General features: G+C 41.6%; 2 protein-coding genes across 2 annotated transcripts; both read right to left on the bottom strand.

The window, feature by feature from the left end:
• Window positions 1–7,287: 7,287 nt before the first annotated feature.
• Window positions 7,288–9,902, bottom strand: LOC113578349 (free fatty acid receptor 3). Its single transcript, XM_027011533.2, has one exon. It carries the CDS (start codon window positions 8,520–8,522, stop codon window positions 7,539–7,541), a length of 984 nt encoding a protein of 327 aa, XP_026867334.1. The 5' UTR covers window positions 8,523–9,902; the 3' UTR covers window positions 7,288–7,538.
• Window positions 9,903–11,200: 1,298 nt separating this feature from the next.
• Window positions 11,201–16,381, bottom strand: tekt2 (tektin 2 (testicular)). The gene is made up of 11 exons (XM_027011551.2): window positions 15,908–16,381; window positions 15,102–15,176; window positions 14,703–14,883; window positions 14,394–14,519; window positions 13,869–14,074; window positions 13,638–13,781; window positions 13,318–13,432; window positions 13,019–13,126; window positions 12,777–12,920; window positions 12,566–12,645; window positions 11,201–11,817 (listed from the first exon to the last, which is right to left on the bottom strand). The coding sequence occupies exons 3-11, from the start codon at window positions 14,856–14,858 to the stop codon at window positions 11,619–11,621; spliced, it is 1,278 nt and encodes a 425-aa protein (XP_026867352.1). The 5' UTR covers window positions 14,859–14,883; window positions 15,102–15,176; window positions 15,908–16,381; the 3' UTR covers window positions 11,201–11,618.
• Window positions 16,382–16,495: the final 114 nt, after the last annotated feature.

Raw genomic sequence — 16,495 nt, 5'->3', positions numbered from 1 at the left:
TAAAGAGCACCTTCTAGCAACCACGCCTCTTGCGCCCTCTGTGCCGCCAGCATCACAGTAACTCACTAAAAACTCACAAAAACTCTTTTAACTAATTACTGATCCAGGTCAAATCTACCATTCATAGGGAAAATCATTGAGAAAATTATCTTCAAGCAAATTCTGGTTTTCTACTCTTAAATTGCTGTCTAGACAGGATTTCAAGATTTCATCCAACTCATAATACAGAGAGTGCTCCAATTAAAGTAACTAATGACATTTCTGATTGGTTACCTTGCCCACTCTGTTCTGACAAGTCAACTGCCAGACTTAAACACTGCTTGACATCTAGTGATAAAAAAAACATTTCCATATTTCCATATTTCACAACTTTAGATAAAAGTGCACCTGTAGCTGATTAGCAAAACCATTTTATCTAGCACACTGGCTATGCCTGAAATGGTTTACTTCTTTACTCATTCACTAATCCCCACATAGACAATTATACATAGAACTCTACATAAGCTGCCCATCAAAGAGAAAACAGACACAGTTCAGAAAACATTGGATTGCACTGGAAATATATCATGACTTTTCGTCACATAAACTATCTGGAACATCACCTAATAGACTAGCCATACTACCACAACAAACTAAGAAATAAACTGACCACTGAGTCTAAGTTCAGTGTAGGTTATCCTAACAAAGTTGTCTGTGGTCACCATAACTTTCCCTTATAAACAATATGTACCATCTCATTTGACTGACGGTAGGTTGCATGGTAATTCTCAATTTGATCTGTTACAGTTTTAGGTGAATTTTAAGGTAACATTCTAATACTTTTTTGATGGAAAAAAAGCATAGTGCCATGGTACGCCAGGCAGCCAGCTCGAGGGACACACCCACACACAGATACACACTAACACTCATACACACGCCATGCACCTTCCCTACTCCCAATCTTCCAATTATTTGGATGGCTGCTTTTTAATAAAGTAGAAATAGATAGATTACCTCATTTGTATTTTGCAGCCTCCTCCCATCAACCTTATCTAGGATATGTGGAAGATGTTGCCTAGAGTTACTTTTGAAATAAACCGTTTAGAGTTTTTACATTTACAGCATTTATCTGACACTTTTATCTAAAGCAACTTACAATTCTGACCAAACACAGCTTGAGGGTTAAGGGTCTTGCTCAAGGGCCCAAAAGTGACAACATGTCAATGGTGGGACTTGAACTGGTAACCTTCTGTTTAGTAGTTAAGTACCTTAACCACTGAGACACCACTGCAAGGATGCTGACATGATTTGTTTCCAAGTCCCAACTGCTGTATTATTATTATTATTATTATTATTATTATTATTATTATTATTATTATTATTATTATTATTATTATTATTATTATTATTATTATTAGTAGTAGTAGTAGTAGTAGTAGTAGTAGTAGTAGTAGTAGTAGTAGTAGTAGTTGTTGTTGTTGTTGTTGTTGTTGTTGTTACATGTATATAGCGCCTTTCACACACTCACGCTCTCACAATGTTTGATGGTCACCTTGTCCATACATCATTGGCTGTAACCCTGTAACCAATACTAGACCCATCAGCCTTCCACCTTACTGCACATCACCAGCTAAAAAAGAAATAATTGAGGACAAAATACGAAAGATACTTAAAATGGAAATTATAGAGCTGGACTACTGCCCTGGTTGTCACTGTGAAAAAGTTTGTTCTGAACTATGGTTCTGTGTGGACTACAGAGGACTGAAATGGCTCACTGACTGAACTAGTTCAAAGATTCCTACCTTTTCAAGAGGGTCAATGAGTCACTTGATTTCTTAGCCAGAGAAAACTTTCTCTCCACTGTTGACCTTGCATATGGACCTTGCATACTTGCAAGCTCACAGCCCAAACAACCATCATCTCATACTGTAGCCTGTACCAGTTCAGGGTGCTTCCCTTTGGTTTGAAGAATGCACTGGCAACTTTTCAGAGGCTTATGAACATACTCCTCACTGGTCCTGGCTTTTCTTACTACAAAAATTGTATCGTGAAGGCATTGTTATTGCTTTCCTCAACCTTCAAATGGCATTTGAGAAACCTCAGCAAAGTCCTTGCTCCAGTGTGCTGGATTGTCCTTAAAACTGAGCAAATGTCAGTTTTGCCTGGTTATCTGGCTTGGCTTCCACATCAGACCTGATGGCATCCTGCTGGACCCATCGAGTGCGGGATGTGACAGAATTAATAATGCCAGGGAATGTGAAGGAGGTCAGACAGTTCTTAGGCTTCACCAGTTACTGCCATATCCCAGGCTATGCTCAACATGCCAACCATTGTTTGTGTTCATGAGGTGTTCTGTGCCTTTCACTTGGGACAGCAGCTGCCAGCCTGCCATGGATGTGCTGAGGAGCTATACAACATCTGTGCCAGTCTGCCATTTTCCTGAATTCAGTCTGTTATTTTACAACCACAGAAGTGCTTGTGATGGGCACTGGAGCATTGCAGACCACACATATAGGGCCTCCAGTGATGATTTTTACCAACTGCAGTAACCTGAGGTGGTTAATTTCTGATCCTAACCCCTCTGGCTGACTTGAGAGACAGTCAACTTTGATTTGATCACTGTCCATAAGAATGGATTTCGCAATAAGATTATATTGGAGTGAGGAACAGGTGCTTCAGGGTAACCACAATGCACGGATTTAGCATGGAGTGACACAGATGCCGGTGTGGATACTCTGAAGGGCTCATTTATTCTCTACCCTGACCACACCAAGCCAGATCACATGACTACCTGACCACATGACTACTATCGTACTACATAAATGGAACAGTATAAGGAATCATACAGCATTCCCAAAAAAGTAATACAGAGAAAGTTAGCAGAAGGGTAATGGTTTTCCTACAAATTCTTGCCACTCTTCTCAACTGAATTCAAGTCAAACTAGCTATCTCTTAAAGGCACAGCATAACTGTGTCTGTTGCAATGAGCAACCAATAAAATACATCAAAATATTTACAGGGAGTTACACTAATCCCCCAACTCTATGCTCTGAACACAAACTGTTCCTAGCTTGTATTATAAAACCAATATATCAAACATATTGGTACACACACACACACACACACACACACACACACACACACACACATATATATATATATATATATATATATATATATATATATATATATATATATATATATAATTTACCAGTATGTCTCGATGTGCTCCCCTTCCCACTGATCATGTAGTACATCCCACTGCGTGATGTGGGAGTTCATTGTCTTGCTTAAAGCCACGCCCATGTTTGCACACACTTGCACATAGTTTAGCGTGACTTTGTATATTTAAACCGCTGTGGGAGTGTACATGTTTGTCAGTCATTGCCTTTTGTTCATGGTCTTGTTCACATTGTTCATGTTGGCTGTGTTTATATTCATGTTCACTGTTTATTTTATATGTGAGTGCCATTGTCTCTTTCATGTCTGTCTCCCTCGAGGGAGTCTGTATGTCCTGCTCCTTGCCCAGCAGCAACCAGGCCGCTACAGAATGACCGACCACCACAAGACACCTACACCCTCTATATTAAACGGACTTCCCATGGGGATGCTCTCAGGGACATCCCAAGCTGCTGCCTGGATCCCTGGATGTTGGGGAGAGGACTGCAACTGGTGTTTGTGGTCACACTGGAGGAGGAGGAGAGGAACACCCCCTGGAATTTCTTGGGGAGGGCCTAGGGATACCGAGCCCAGACCATGGAAGGTCAAAGGGCTCCACGGGGACCGCAGTGTGGGTGGTCTGGTGTAGCCGACTAGGTCCCTGTCTAGTGTGGATGTAGCCTGTGTTCTCCCCCTTCCTCATACAGGCTTTGATTACTGGCCTGGTCCACCCAAAGCCCTGGGGGAGGACTGCCTCAGGGTCTCAGGGCGGATGTGCCCCTCTGCATGTCCTGTAGGGCTAAGGACACACCTTCAGCACCTACACTTCCAGCGGGCACTGCGTCTATGCACCTTCTGTATGTGTCTACAGGTGCCTATATTTGTTGTGTGTACCTGCACCTTCAGTGTGTCTACAGGTGCATCTAATCATTGTTGTGTGCACCCATGATGCAGGTGGGTGCGATATGTTGTATGTCCAGGCTGGGTCCCTTTGAGGAAGTTGTCACCACTGAATGATATAGCTGCGCCTCTAGTCCTGCCACTGAATGTTGTGCCCATACCTTCAGAACTGGTGGACCTGCCACAGAGCACAAGCAGACTACCCTGCAGGACTGGACTGCCCTGTTATAGGCAGTACAGGACTGCCCTGTTATAGGCACGGACTTTGCCTTTCCACCACATATACTGAGAGTCCTGCATGCTGTGGGAGTTCGTTGTTGTTTGCACACACCTGTACATGGTTTATTGTGTAATATCTTTGTGTATTTAAACCGCTGTGGGAGTGTACATGTTTGTCAGTCTTTGCCTTTGTTCATGGTCTTGTTCACATTGTTCATATTGGCCACATTTGTATTCATGTTCACCATTTATTTTATGTGCCATTGTCTTTTTCGTGTATTAATAAATGTCTGTCTCCATCGAGGAAGTCTGTATGTCCTGCTCCTTGCCCTGCGGCATTCAAGCTGTTACACCATTTTTTTTCTTTTGATTTATTAGTTTTATGATACAACCTAGGAACAGTTTGTGTGTGTGTGTGTGTGTAAAAAAAACCATTCAATCAAACTAAAGAGAAATCCCCCAAATAAATCATGGAACCAGCTATTTTCCTGTGCGTCATCCTTACTCGCTCACTGTCATGTTCACGGTCACTTTACCCCACTCAGCTGTGCATGGCTGAGAACAGTCTTTGTCTCTCCAGAGTTGAACATATGGCCATAGCAAATAAACAAGCCATTTTGGGAAATGGGAACATACCAGACACAGCAGCGTCTGTGGGCTGCCCTTGTGCCCCACCTCACACCAGTGTCTGTGGGCTGCCCGTGTGCCCCACCTCACACCACACACACACTGAGCCCTTCATCACAGGTACTGAGCACTTCTGTTTGGAATATGTATAGTGTCTCATATTCACTCTGTTTGGAACAGGAAGCACCTTAAAAAGACTACTGTCCATGCAACATGGTGGATTTACTCTTTTGAAGGGACCCACTATATGGGAGGTATTGAATGGCAAGAGGCAAACAGCAAACACCAGTAGGGTGTCCAGAACATGTCAGCAAACACCAGCAGGCTGCCCAGAACACCTCAGCAAACACCAGCAGGGTGCCCAGGACGAGTCGGATGGCCCTCAGTCTGCAACGGCGACACCAAATCCAGAGGAAGTTGAAGTAGCAGAAGGAGCAGAAGAGGAATCGGATGGAGAAAAGCACCACTACAGTATTCACACCATAAGATCTCTGGAAGATCTCACACTTTTTAGTGATGTCATTGTTGCATTTCTGAGGCCCCATCACCAGAGGGAGCTGGTTCATCGTGTTGCATTTTTTATGAGAGATAAGGTAGCTAGGTGGCAGTAACAACTGCAGCTGCAGTAATAGCAGTAATAATAGCAGTAATAGCAGTAAATTACATTACACCAAAATTATAGTCACACTGCTAAAGCCACCACAAATTTTACTCCACAGAATTCACACATATAATGTCTTTATTTACAGAAAAAAAATATTGGGTCATTTTGATAAATTCAGGTTCTAAATACAGCTTCAAAGGGTATTTTAATAAATACTGGATCATTATGTTTTAAAAAAAATAGAGAACTGAATTACATAACATACCTTAATTTATGTATTTTATGCACAGTTTCTAAGTGTTAATTAACTGATAAGGTGAAATCAGGTTTGAGCAGGAAAGTCACCAGACTGCACTGGATTCTTGTAGTTGTGTACCCCTCCTCTTTCAAAGATGGCTTACACTGTATATTCCAAATGTCTGCTCTGATCAGGGAAGTCAGTTGTCTGGTTGGTTCAGACTGAGTGTAACCTTCCCCCATAAAATCATCATCCAACAAGTTACCATTATCGGAGTAGTTTACTTTATTCTGGAGGCAAATATTCTTGACTGTGTGTGTGTTATTTGTTAATCATGTATGTGTGTTATGTTAGACATGTCTGTGTGTCACATGTTAGACATGTATGTGTGTTATGTTAGACATGTATGTTATGTTAGACGTATTTGTGTTACATTTGTGGACATTGCATCACCCTTACCACAAAAGAAGTGGGCAATACATCACCCTTACCACAAGGGAAGTGGACATTACATTACCCTCACCACAAAAGAAGTGGACATTACATCACCTTTACTACAAAAAAGTGGACATTACATCGCCATTACCACAAAAGAAGTGGGCATTACATCACCCTTACCACAAGGGAAGTGGACATTACATTACCCTCACCACAAAGGAAGTTGACATTACATCACCCTTACTACAAAAGAAGTGGACATTACATCACCCTTACCACAAAAAAAGTGGACATTACATCGCCATTACCACAAAAGAAGTGGGCATTACATCACCATTATCACAAAGGAAGTGGACATTACATCACCCTTACCACAAGGGAAGTGGAGATTACATCACCCTTAACACAAGGGAAGAAGGTATGTGTGCAGTAGCCTCGGCTGTGAATTGTAACGGTGCGCTCCCCTTCCCACTTATCACGCGGTTCACTTGACTGCCTTCGTGTTTCTAACTACGCCCTCTTGTTGTCGCTTCAATCCAGCGCACCTGCCCCTTGTTACACGTATCGTTTGTGTATGTATTTAATAAACCCCTGTGTCACGGTAGTTAGTTGTCGGCCATTGTTCATGTTCGTGCTGGAGTTCAGTTCTGTACCCGTGCACCGTATGTACCGTATGTAGTTCACAGCTTTGTTATGTGTGTCGTCGTTGTTGTTTATCGTTTGTGTCTCGTGTTAAATAAATGTCTAACATCGTCGAGAGACGTCTGTGCGTCTTGATTTATAAAAATGCCACACAGTGGCACTCATTATCTAGTCTAACTACATACTTCCCGATATTAAGTGCACCTTTCACACAATGTGTACAAGGTGTCACAATTTCTCTGACCCTACAGGAAAATCTTTTTTTTTAAGCATTAATTTGTCATAACAAAATAACAAAAAAAAAACAGAGAAGTAGACATTTTAAAATTTAGCAATATATGATCCATGAGCAAAAGGAAAATACATTTGTCAGGAAGGAAATCTATATAATTTATTACTTTGATGTTGTATAACTAATATATATATATATATATATATATATATATATATATATATATATATATATGTTTACAGATATATTGTATGAAGACAAACAAAAATGTATGTTATGCATGTTTCTTAGGTTCTCCACTGTTTTCGTACTCCCAAACATTTATAATATATCCCTAGACTTTCTTTTCACATCTGTCTGTGCAGCGTCTCTGTGATCTGTCTCTCATGAACTGGCAGGTCTCCTGCGATGTTGCACACCTGCCATTTGCCACCAGTTTTACCTTAACTCCCATTCGTTCTTTGAGTCATCCGTGGGTCCACTCAGATGTTTCTATCTTATTAAGTCTCTCTCGCTGACGAGGCTTCTGTATTTTTGTCGGCTTTGCCAGACTGACAGCCCATCTGCGGGTCCTTTGCAGATACTACGGCCGTGCGCCGGTGCTGCGGTGCTCGCTTCCTACACAGCCATCCCACCAGACCCCCGGTCACCGGCGGCGACAGCATCAGCGTCATGATGGGATCCAGGAAGACGTTGCAGGAGCTGGGGATGAGAGCCACGCGCTTCCACTCCACGTTGCCGTTCTGTACGAAGCCCGCTACGTGCGAGGCGTTATACGGCGCGTAGCACACCACGAACGCTGCGAGCGCCAAGAGCTCGGCGGCCAGCACGCGCCGCTTGCCGCCGGCTGGCAGGCGCGAGCGCCGCACAAGCGCCAGGCAGCGCAGCGTGCACATTGCCGACAGCAGCAGTGGCACCGCGAACAGCAGCAGTGCCATCTCTAGTCGGAGTGGCACCAGCACGTCCAACTGCTCCTGCGTGAAGTTCTCGTAGCACCTGGATGTGTTGCGCTGGTCCAGACACACAACATAGCCGCCTTTCTCTGCCATGAAGGTGAAGCTCTGATGCAAGAGCACGATGGTCCACAAGAGGGCGCAAACAAGGCAGGAGGCACGAGCCCGGCGGTAAAGTTTGTAGGTGATGGGGAAGGCAATGCTCAGGTAGCGTCCGACTGCCACGGCGGTGAGCAGGAGCCCCCCGCCATAGAGCGAGGCGAACAGAAAAAAGTTGTAGATAGGGCAGAGCAATTCTGGAAGCATCCAGCTCTGGAGAAGCATCTCAACAACCTTTACAGGCATCCAGGCAACCAAAACCAGGTTGGATAAGCACAAGTTGATCCCATAGACGACATTTGGAGTGCCGCCACGTCTGTTAGCCTTGTGAATGTACATGAAGAAAACCAGGAGGTTGGCAGGGAGTCCGAGCAAGAAGGTGAAAGAGCACACAGTCAAGGAGATGCAGTCAAAAACAGAAAATAAGCCCATCCTTTCTGTTGTTGCAGAGCATAAGAAAATCTTGTAAAAGGCCTTATTCTAAAGACACTTCTGTTATGTGTTTTAGTGGACTGAAATCCTCAGGTGAATAACAGATTTTTTCGAAGTAATCCAATGTAACGTTGAAAGTGAGAGAGCCAAAAACATCCAGAGATAAGGTGAAAACAGCGTGATGATGTCCATCTAGTGTAGCTAAGGGTGTGCGCCACATGTCTGGTTTTAAAGGTGTCTGGTTAGTGCATTTGGAGGGATTGGCTTGATGTGGACAGAGTGAGTACCCAGGCGTCATTAATGGAGCAGGATAGGTCCCGATTTAATTGCCTTCAGTGCAAACGACAGAAGGGAAGGCTGTATCTGACCCCTTTAGTGAAATGGTTCAGAATAATTGAGCTTTTCAGGAAGCTGTGCCCATCCAGGTCCAGCTTAATCTCCTTAAATGAAATGAGGTTTAAATCATAAAACCATAAAAGCAGTTGGTTGATGGTAATGCCTGGGGCTGACTCAAAAAAGCAGGTGATGGGACGATACTGGTTTACTGGGTAAACTTTATGCCTTTATAGATGGGGAAGAATTTAATGTATTCAGTCTGCAGGTTTTTAAAATCTGTTTATGCCTGCATGTGGTGTGTAAAGCGTGTGAGCGTATGTGAGCGTGTATGTGTGGGTGATATGAGCACACAAGAAAATCTGCACTCATCGCTTTTGCTGGTCTATAGCCAGATCTGATATGCAAAGGACTATGTGCAGAGTGGTTTGTACATATTACAGGTAACAGCAAGTTAGCAGTGGTAGTGGTCATGTTTCCTGGTTTGAATATGGAATGAAACCACAAATAAATTGCATGCTGTACTTGATGGAGAGGTGCATAACCCAAATGTTTGACCAGTCACTAACAGAAAAATCTCTTCAATGACTCTTCAAAAGCTCTGTGGTGTACAAATTTTGCCTGCATTTTCTGATGAGCCATTTCTCCGTACCGTATAACCATGATTTTGTTTTGTGTTCCACAATGCACTGTTCACTACATAATTATAAATAATGAGAGCTGTATCAACCACTTGAACAGTTTGTGCAGTAAGTTAGGATGTTACAGGAACTTCCTCTTGTCTATCTGACCCACCCAGGTTCTTGATACTGGTGCTGGGAAGATAGGAGATCCTTTTTCTCACTGCTTTAGATGAACAGTATAAAGGTGGTCTGAGAAAGTGGGGCAGTCGCCCTCTCCCTTACAGACGCCCTTTCCCTTGCTTATGAGTCAATTCATTGCACAGCAATTGCTGCAATCATTATATTGTTTCTCCAGCCTGTGCAGGAAGATTTCCATCACACTGTGTTTCTATCCTGTAACAAGAGATCACATATAAAAAGATGGAACTGATATATCATTTTGTGTTTGGACACTCATTTCTGTTCATTACTGCACACAGATTGCTTAGGCATGAATGGATGGAAGATGGAAGTTCTTATCACATTTGTTGCTGGTGAAAGGCAAAACTTTAGTAGCAACCAAAAGCCATGGTATTGATGCTACATCACATGGTCATTGCTCAGAACCTTACAGGCATTATACACAATGATAACTACTTAGCGTACACAATCAATGTACAGTGCATAAAACAGGTATTCTTTCTGCACTGACACCCCCTCCCCCCCCCAAAAAAAACCAAACAAAAACCCAAACACTGTTTGTCAATATACATAACAGGTAACACATGACCTTATATTGTAAGGATTTCAGAATACAGCTCAGCAGTGCTCAGAATGCGACTACAGTGAACAGAACAGAAATAATTGCATTTAGCTGCTCTGCTAACTCCACACCAGAGTGCCACAGGACTCAACTTATCTGTCTTATTTCCTGAAGCCTCATTGTAGATGTAACACATTGTCCTGCCAAGACAGACTGTGGCATTTGCATTCTTTATGTTCCGTTTGTAACACCCTGTTTAGAGTTTACTGAGGAGGGGTAGACAGCTACTCACTTAACACCCCTCCCAACTCCAAAAGGAAAATCACAGATTTTATTGGTCAGGTTTACAGTCATCTTGATAATATATTTACATTACAGAGCCCTTCAAATATCATCAGCTTGGGCATGTGCATAGCAGTGGATCCCTGAAGCCACACTAATCAGCAGTTTTGATTGGCTAGTATCTCACTTTTCTACTGTTGGTCAGACTATAGTCTTGTACCAACCAAGAATAAACAAAATAGACTATTTGGTCAATGTACTTTATTTTAATTTATGAAACTTTTGATTACATGTTTATCCATCATTTTTACCCCTTCTCTGATTGAACGCTAGTATAACACATTATGTTATTTAAAAACTAATAAAAGTCCAGAGAAGTTTAGTTCATTCATTTCATCACATTATTTAGGTTTAATAGTGAACATCATACAATATCCATGTGCCACATCACAGAAACACACAAATCACTTATGAATAAAGGAAAATCCTTATACAGGTTCAGAGTTAGAAAGAAATTGTTACCAGTGTTCAGCATTTGAAACTGTACTAGAACTATTCATTTACATAAAATTGTTATGCAATTACATAATACAGTACAGTGTTTCTTGAAGGTTTGTGAACCCATATATATATATATATATATATATATATATATATATATATATATATATATATACACACACACACACACACACACACACACACACACACTGCGAATTGTTGCTATGGCAGCAATGACATTAGGAGAAAATTTTTTATATATATATAGTTAATCTGGTAATTTGTTTTCCAACTAAAAAGTCTTCTACATAACACTAAGAAGAATACAGATAGACCTGAAACAAAACCACATCAATATATGTAAAACATGTAAAATTCCTGCAAGACAAATCTTTTATTCTGTGTTATAAGGGTAAGACTAGGAAGACTTGTTTTGAAATATAATAAGCCTAGTTTAGGAAAATACATGTGCTACCCAGTGCACTTGATTGATACTTCATGATGCATGGAAAGGTTAGACTGTCAGGCCAGGACATGGGGTTGAGTGAGTAGATTACACCAGGACATGGGGCTGACTGGGTAGTTTTAAACAGGAGATGGGGCTGAGTGCGTCGGTTATGCCAGCTCTAGTTTGTGCCTGTTGCTGGAGTTGGTGAGGGGCACCACCGCTGAGACTGAGGTGTCAGTTTGATTAGCAAAGGTCAGGCGCTGACGGGTCTGGGTGCTACGTTGCTCCAGGGATATGGCCTCCTGTTTACGAGAGAGATCCTCCAGCATCCAAGCTTCATGTTGACGCAGGGACTGCAAGGAATCCCTAGCAAAAAGACACAGAAACCAGACACTTGATTTCTGAATCAATTCCAATCTTAAAGACTATTTTAAGACTCATATGTTCAAAGCTGGGAAGCAGCCTTTTATATAGACAAATTAGCAATTAACTTTCTTTAGATATATGCAGTCAAATTTGCAGTTTTTCACTTAGTAGGCAATGATAATCATAATATAATTACTGCATTATACATATTGTGTTAATTCAAATAAGATTTTTATTTTTACATCTTGATTCCTCTACTTCAACACAACTTAATACATTGACAATAATGCAGCACCCACATTCATACACTACTTTAACTTTTGTACTGAGGATGGTTTGCCACTAAAGTAACATCCAGTCAGCAGTGATCATGTAGTCAAAAACTGACCAGTGATTAATGGGGTAAAGAGAGACTGACACACTCACCTACTGGTTAGGTAGTAATTAACCTAATTATCCAAACTAAGCTAATTACCTAATTAAGTTGGCAGTGAATGTAAGTGCAAAGTAGATATTTCTATTAGTGTGTGGTTAGTGTATGTTGTTCATCCCCAAAATGTTGACTTAATGGACCTAGAAAGCAGTGTGATGTCTTGAATGTAGTTTAAAAGAAATGGCTTTAAATAAGTATTGTAGATTATTGTTATGCAATATTACTTCTTAAAGTATTAGTTTGAACTGAATAATCAACGCGTAAGCATTACCGAAGACAAACTGGGAAAGAAAGATGAAAACAGGATTGACTCACTGAGCCTTAGCCAGTTTCTGTTTCAGAGCCAAAATGGTCGAATCCAGCTGTTTGACCTCCTCGACCAGCCCATACTGTACCTGAGTAGAGGGCATGAGAGCCAATCAGAACACTTCACACATTAAGAAATAAAGCAAATCAGGATTATACTTGAAACTTTGCAAAGGATTTGCTGAAAGAAGAGATTAACTACTTGGGTTTTGAGGCTTACATGGTCTCTGCACAGATCCATGCCTGGCCTTTTGGTTCTGTTCTCCAAGCGCGTGTGCACCAGCTTCAAAGGAGCCATTTTAGCTTGCAAGTCCTTCTCCAGTCCATGGACATCTTCCTCCAGCTCACTAATCTCATCCTGTGTCTGACAAAATTCAGGATGCAAACAAATCGAAAAAGAATATACTTCCCAACCTTCCCTACCAATCTACTTTGAGGAAGATTATTTTTTTTAAAGTTTACAGTTTTTAGCTGCCACAGGAGTTCCTGGTGAGCCTGTTCCACATGATGAGTGCGCTTACGTAATGCAAACTCTGTAGCTATGCGTTGAGCATCCAATTCATTTTGCACCTGAAGTAGAAGAAATACGTGTTTTAATACAGTAATTTCTCTCACACACTTTCAATGTGTGTGTGTCTATTTATCTGTTTATCTATATGAAATTAAAATAGACATAGACTGATTTTAGATTTAGCAAGAGATGAGGTAAACATTCTCAGAGGTAAACAACCAAACACCCATGTACACATCGCCTCTCTCACCTGAGCTTTACCGAGGCTGATATTCTCTCTCAGCTGCAGAGAATTCTGCATCTCCGCTTTGGCTCGAGATATATTGTAGTGGCTGAACTGCTCCCACTGCTGGGGAGTTGTGGAACTACAACCGCAATTTCAGGCAGAATGTAAGAAATACGCCAGAAGCACTTTACTGCGACACCCTCGTTGCCAGCTTTAATGGCTTAACACCGTCCCTTCCTGTATGGGATTAGTGGATTACGCCTATAGCATTAATTGAGATCAGAATATTAAAAACAGTTTTCATCCAGAATATGAAAAGCTAGCACACTAACTGGCTACCTTACCCAGTTGGAACTCTAGTGGGATCGTGTTTCAGTGAGATCTCGGGTGAGGCTACATTGAGCGACAGGCAGGACATGTCTACATCCAACGCTTCCATCTTGTGCTGAAGGTCGTGGGTCAGTTGGTGACGGGCTTCCTGTAGCAAACTAAACACGTCTGTCACCATTAGAGACTATAAGGCGGGGCATATATGCGTGGATTATGTGAAGTTGGTCATGATTTGTGCGTCTCACCACAGCTGTTCGAAGGCCTGCCCAATTCCCTGCTGCAGGACACGCTGCGCCCCGTCAATCACCTCCACCTCCTTCTTCAGCTCGGCCTCCACCGAGTCGATCACCAGTTCGTTTCCCCGCCGACCGTCCCTCAAAGTCAAGCACTCAGCAGTGACCTCTAGTGGCAGCGCCGTCGCTACAAGAGCACGCTCGAGTTCTTCCTTTGCCTTAAGAGAGACATCTGTTTCAGTCAAAATTTGCACACGATTCAAAGGTTTCTTGTTGGGCTATTTAGCTAATAGACTCATGCTTAGCTAGTTGACACTTTTTAAGATGTTACTATTTCTACGGCTTCATCTAAACATTCATAATTACGAGTGACTAACGATGTCAATGTGTCTATATTTCTGTGTAGAGATTATTATTATTATTATTATTATTTACATGGATATAGTGCCTTTCTCAGACTCAAGGACACTATACAGACAGATATCAGCTTTTTTTGTAGTTGTTACAATCACACACAGTTCTGTGTTACAGACTCACTAGAGTGAGAGCATCCATTTCCACGTCCACTTTCTGCGCATAGTCCTCCAGGATCTTCTTCCAGCGCACGACGTCAGAAATCCTGTCACTCAGCCGACAGCTGTTATCATACTCATCCCAGATCGTCTGAAGGTGAAAGAGTGAACTCAGAAGCTTTGTAGTGTTGTTCAGGTTTTCTTATGTTCATCTATCTAGCTTTCATCTGTAACATTTTTGGTATGCTCAAGTTTAGTCTCTGTGGTAAACCTTCTTGGTGTCACAACTGAGATCCAGCTCCATCCCTAGTGGATTTCCTAGTGGATTTGTTACCTTATTGGTCGTTTCATCCCGCAGAGCTCTCCCCTCCTGTCGTATCTCATGAGATGTGTGTCTCATGTGCTCAGCAGTGTGTGAGATCTGTTTGTTGCTGTTCTCCCAGTCCGAGACGCCACAGCGGAGACCTGGCTTCATGCTTAGGGTGGCCATGTGTGGTGGTCTGTGTCAAGGATAACTGTGGATAACGAATAAATGTGTTTGAATTACTGGTCATAGGAGTAGCCTCTCTTATTTAAGTAGGCTTTGAAGAGTGTTTACGCAAGAATATTTTCTCCTTTTCACTGTGTATAGGTACTATAAAAATTATAATTAATTTCATAACACAGAGTAGGCAACAATAACAGCAACAAAAAAGCGCGACTGCGAATGTAATTCCCAAACCTGTTAACTTACCCGAAGTGCTGGAATTTGCGGGTGCGCCTTTTGTGTGCGCGTCTAACAGCAAAGCGTTTACAAGCGTCCTGTCTCCTGGCAACAGGCAGACGCAACCGCTTCTTAACCGAAATCCCGTAGCAACGGTAAACAGATCGCCGTTTGGACGACAGTATTATTAGTAGATATCAAATTATTGAAATAAAAATCAAATTAAAGATATGCAGATATAATTGTCTACTATAACGAAAAGGACATTAACGTGCAAATAAGAGAAGATCCCAATGCTACTGAATTTTTAAATGTTTTAAGTTGATCTTTCTCTAGGGATCTCCTGAATAAGGTTCTAAAAACACCTCTTATGAAAGATCATAAATCTTCCTAAACGACAACAACAAACAACCCAATTTATAATTCAACAACAGGGATGACTTAAAACCTTCTTAGACGATTCAAAACCTGATTCTCAACAACCCAAACAATAGATTTCAGCAAAAGCTGAAACTTGAGCATAGCCTCATGACATGGTCTCTGGCAGACCTTAACTAATTATCTCTACAATATTAGAAAAATAAGCTACCCTGTCTAAGAACATTAGGATATTTAATATAAGCAGGTTTCAAAATGTAGAAGACTTCAAAATTAAACAACTGTGTGAGATATTTCTTATCCAGCCAGTACCTGGACAGAATCAACCATACCACCCCCCCCCCCCCCCCCCCCACACACACCCCAAAAAAACCCCAACAAAAAAACAAAACAAAATAAAAAAACTTCCAACTTGATCAGGACTCAAAAAGGAGTCTGGACCTTTGGGAATACTTTACCTTCTACTATGAATACATTATCCAAACTGAGCAGTTGGGTCAGGAGGAAACTCACAGAGAAAGCCAGGGCCACAAGGAATTCCAGATGTCAATCACAGAAGACATGTGCATCAGCCAATTTCCAAAAATAAAAAAGCTGTTAGCCTCTACATCATACATTATACCCCCAGGTTTAATCACCCAAGGTCAGTTTCCCCACTTCTACACTTTTTTCCTATGATTTAATGTCCCTTGCCACTGATATCAGATACTTTGTTTTTGTCATATACACCATGTTACCCACATCCGTAGTTTGCAAAGTCTTCCATGTTGTTTTGCAGTTCAGAACTTGCTGCCTGTCTTACAAACTGCTGTCTGTAAGCACTACCTGAGGAACTTGTACACTAAATCAGTGCAATGCTGTTATTTCTTTGCTTGTACTAATGCTTATCCTACTGTTTAACAGTACACGGTGTACACACACGTCACAGAGGAAACCATTTACTCATGAGACTTTTTCCCTTTCAGAAAAGTAGTGTCTGCCAACTATTTCTCAGTAATTGCACATTAATATATCAGGTACACAAGATCTCTTTACTTAGATAGAAG

The sequence above is a fragment of the Electrophorus electricus genome, chromosome 8 (assembly GCF_013358815.1).
Source record: "Electrophorus electricus isolate fEleEle1 chromosome 8, fEleEle1.pri, whole genome shotgun sequence".
Lineage (NCBI taxonomy): Eukaryota > Metazoa > Chordata > Actinopteri > Gymnotiformes > Gymnotidae > Electrophorus > Electrophorus electricus.
This window is presented reverse-complemented; position numbering and strand designations above follow the sequence as displayed.

Bases quoted from the DNA above. Each gene is read 5' to 3' on its own strand.
- tekt2 (XM_027011551.2), bottom strand. From the start codon at position 14,858: ATGGCCACCCTAAGCATGAAGCCAGGTCTCCGCTGTGGCGTCTCGGAC. The intron at 14,520-14,702 runs GTAACAAATCCA...TTTCACCTTCAG, and splicing joins GGGATGAAACGACCAATAAG to ACGATCTGGGATGAGTATGA. The intron at 12,921-13,018 runs GTAAACTTTAAA...GAATTTTGTCAG, and splicing joins TCCTGTGGCAGCTAAAAACT to ACACAGGATGAGATTAGTGA.
- LOC113578349 (XM_027011533.2), bottom strand. From the start codon at position 8,522: ATGGGCTTATTTTCTGTTTTTGACTGCATCTCCTTGACTGTGTGCTCT.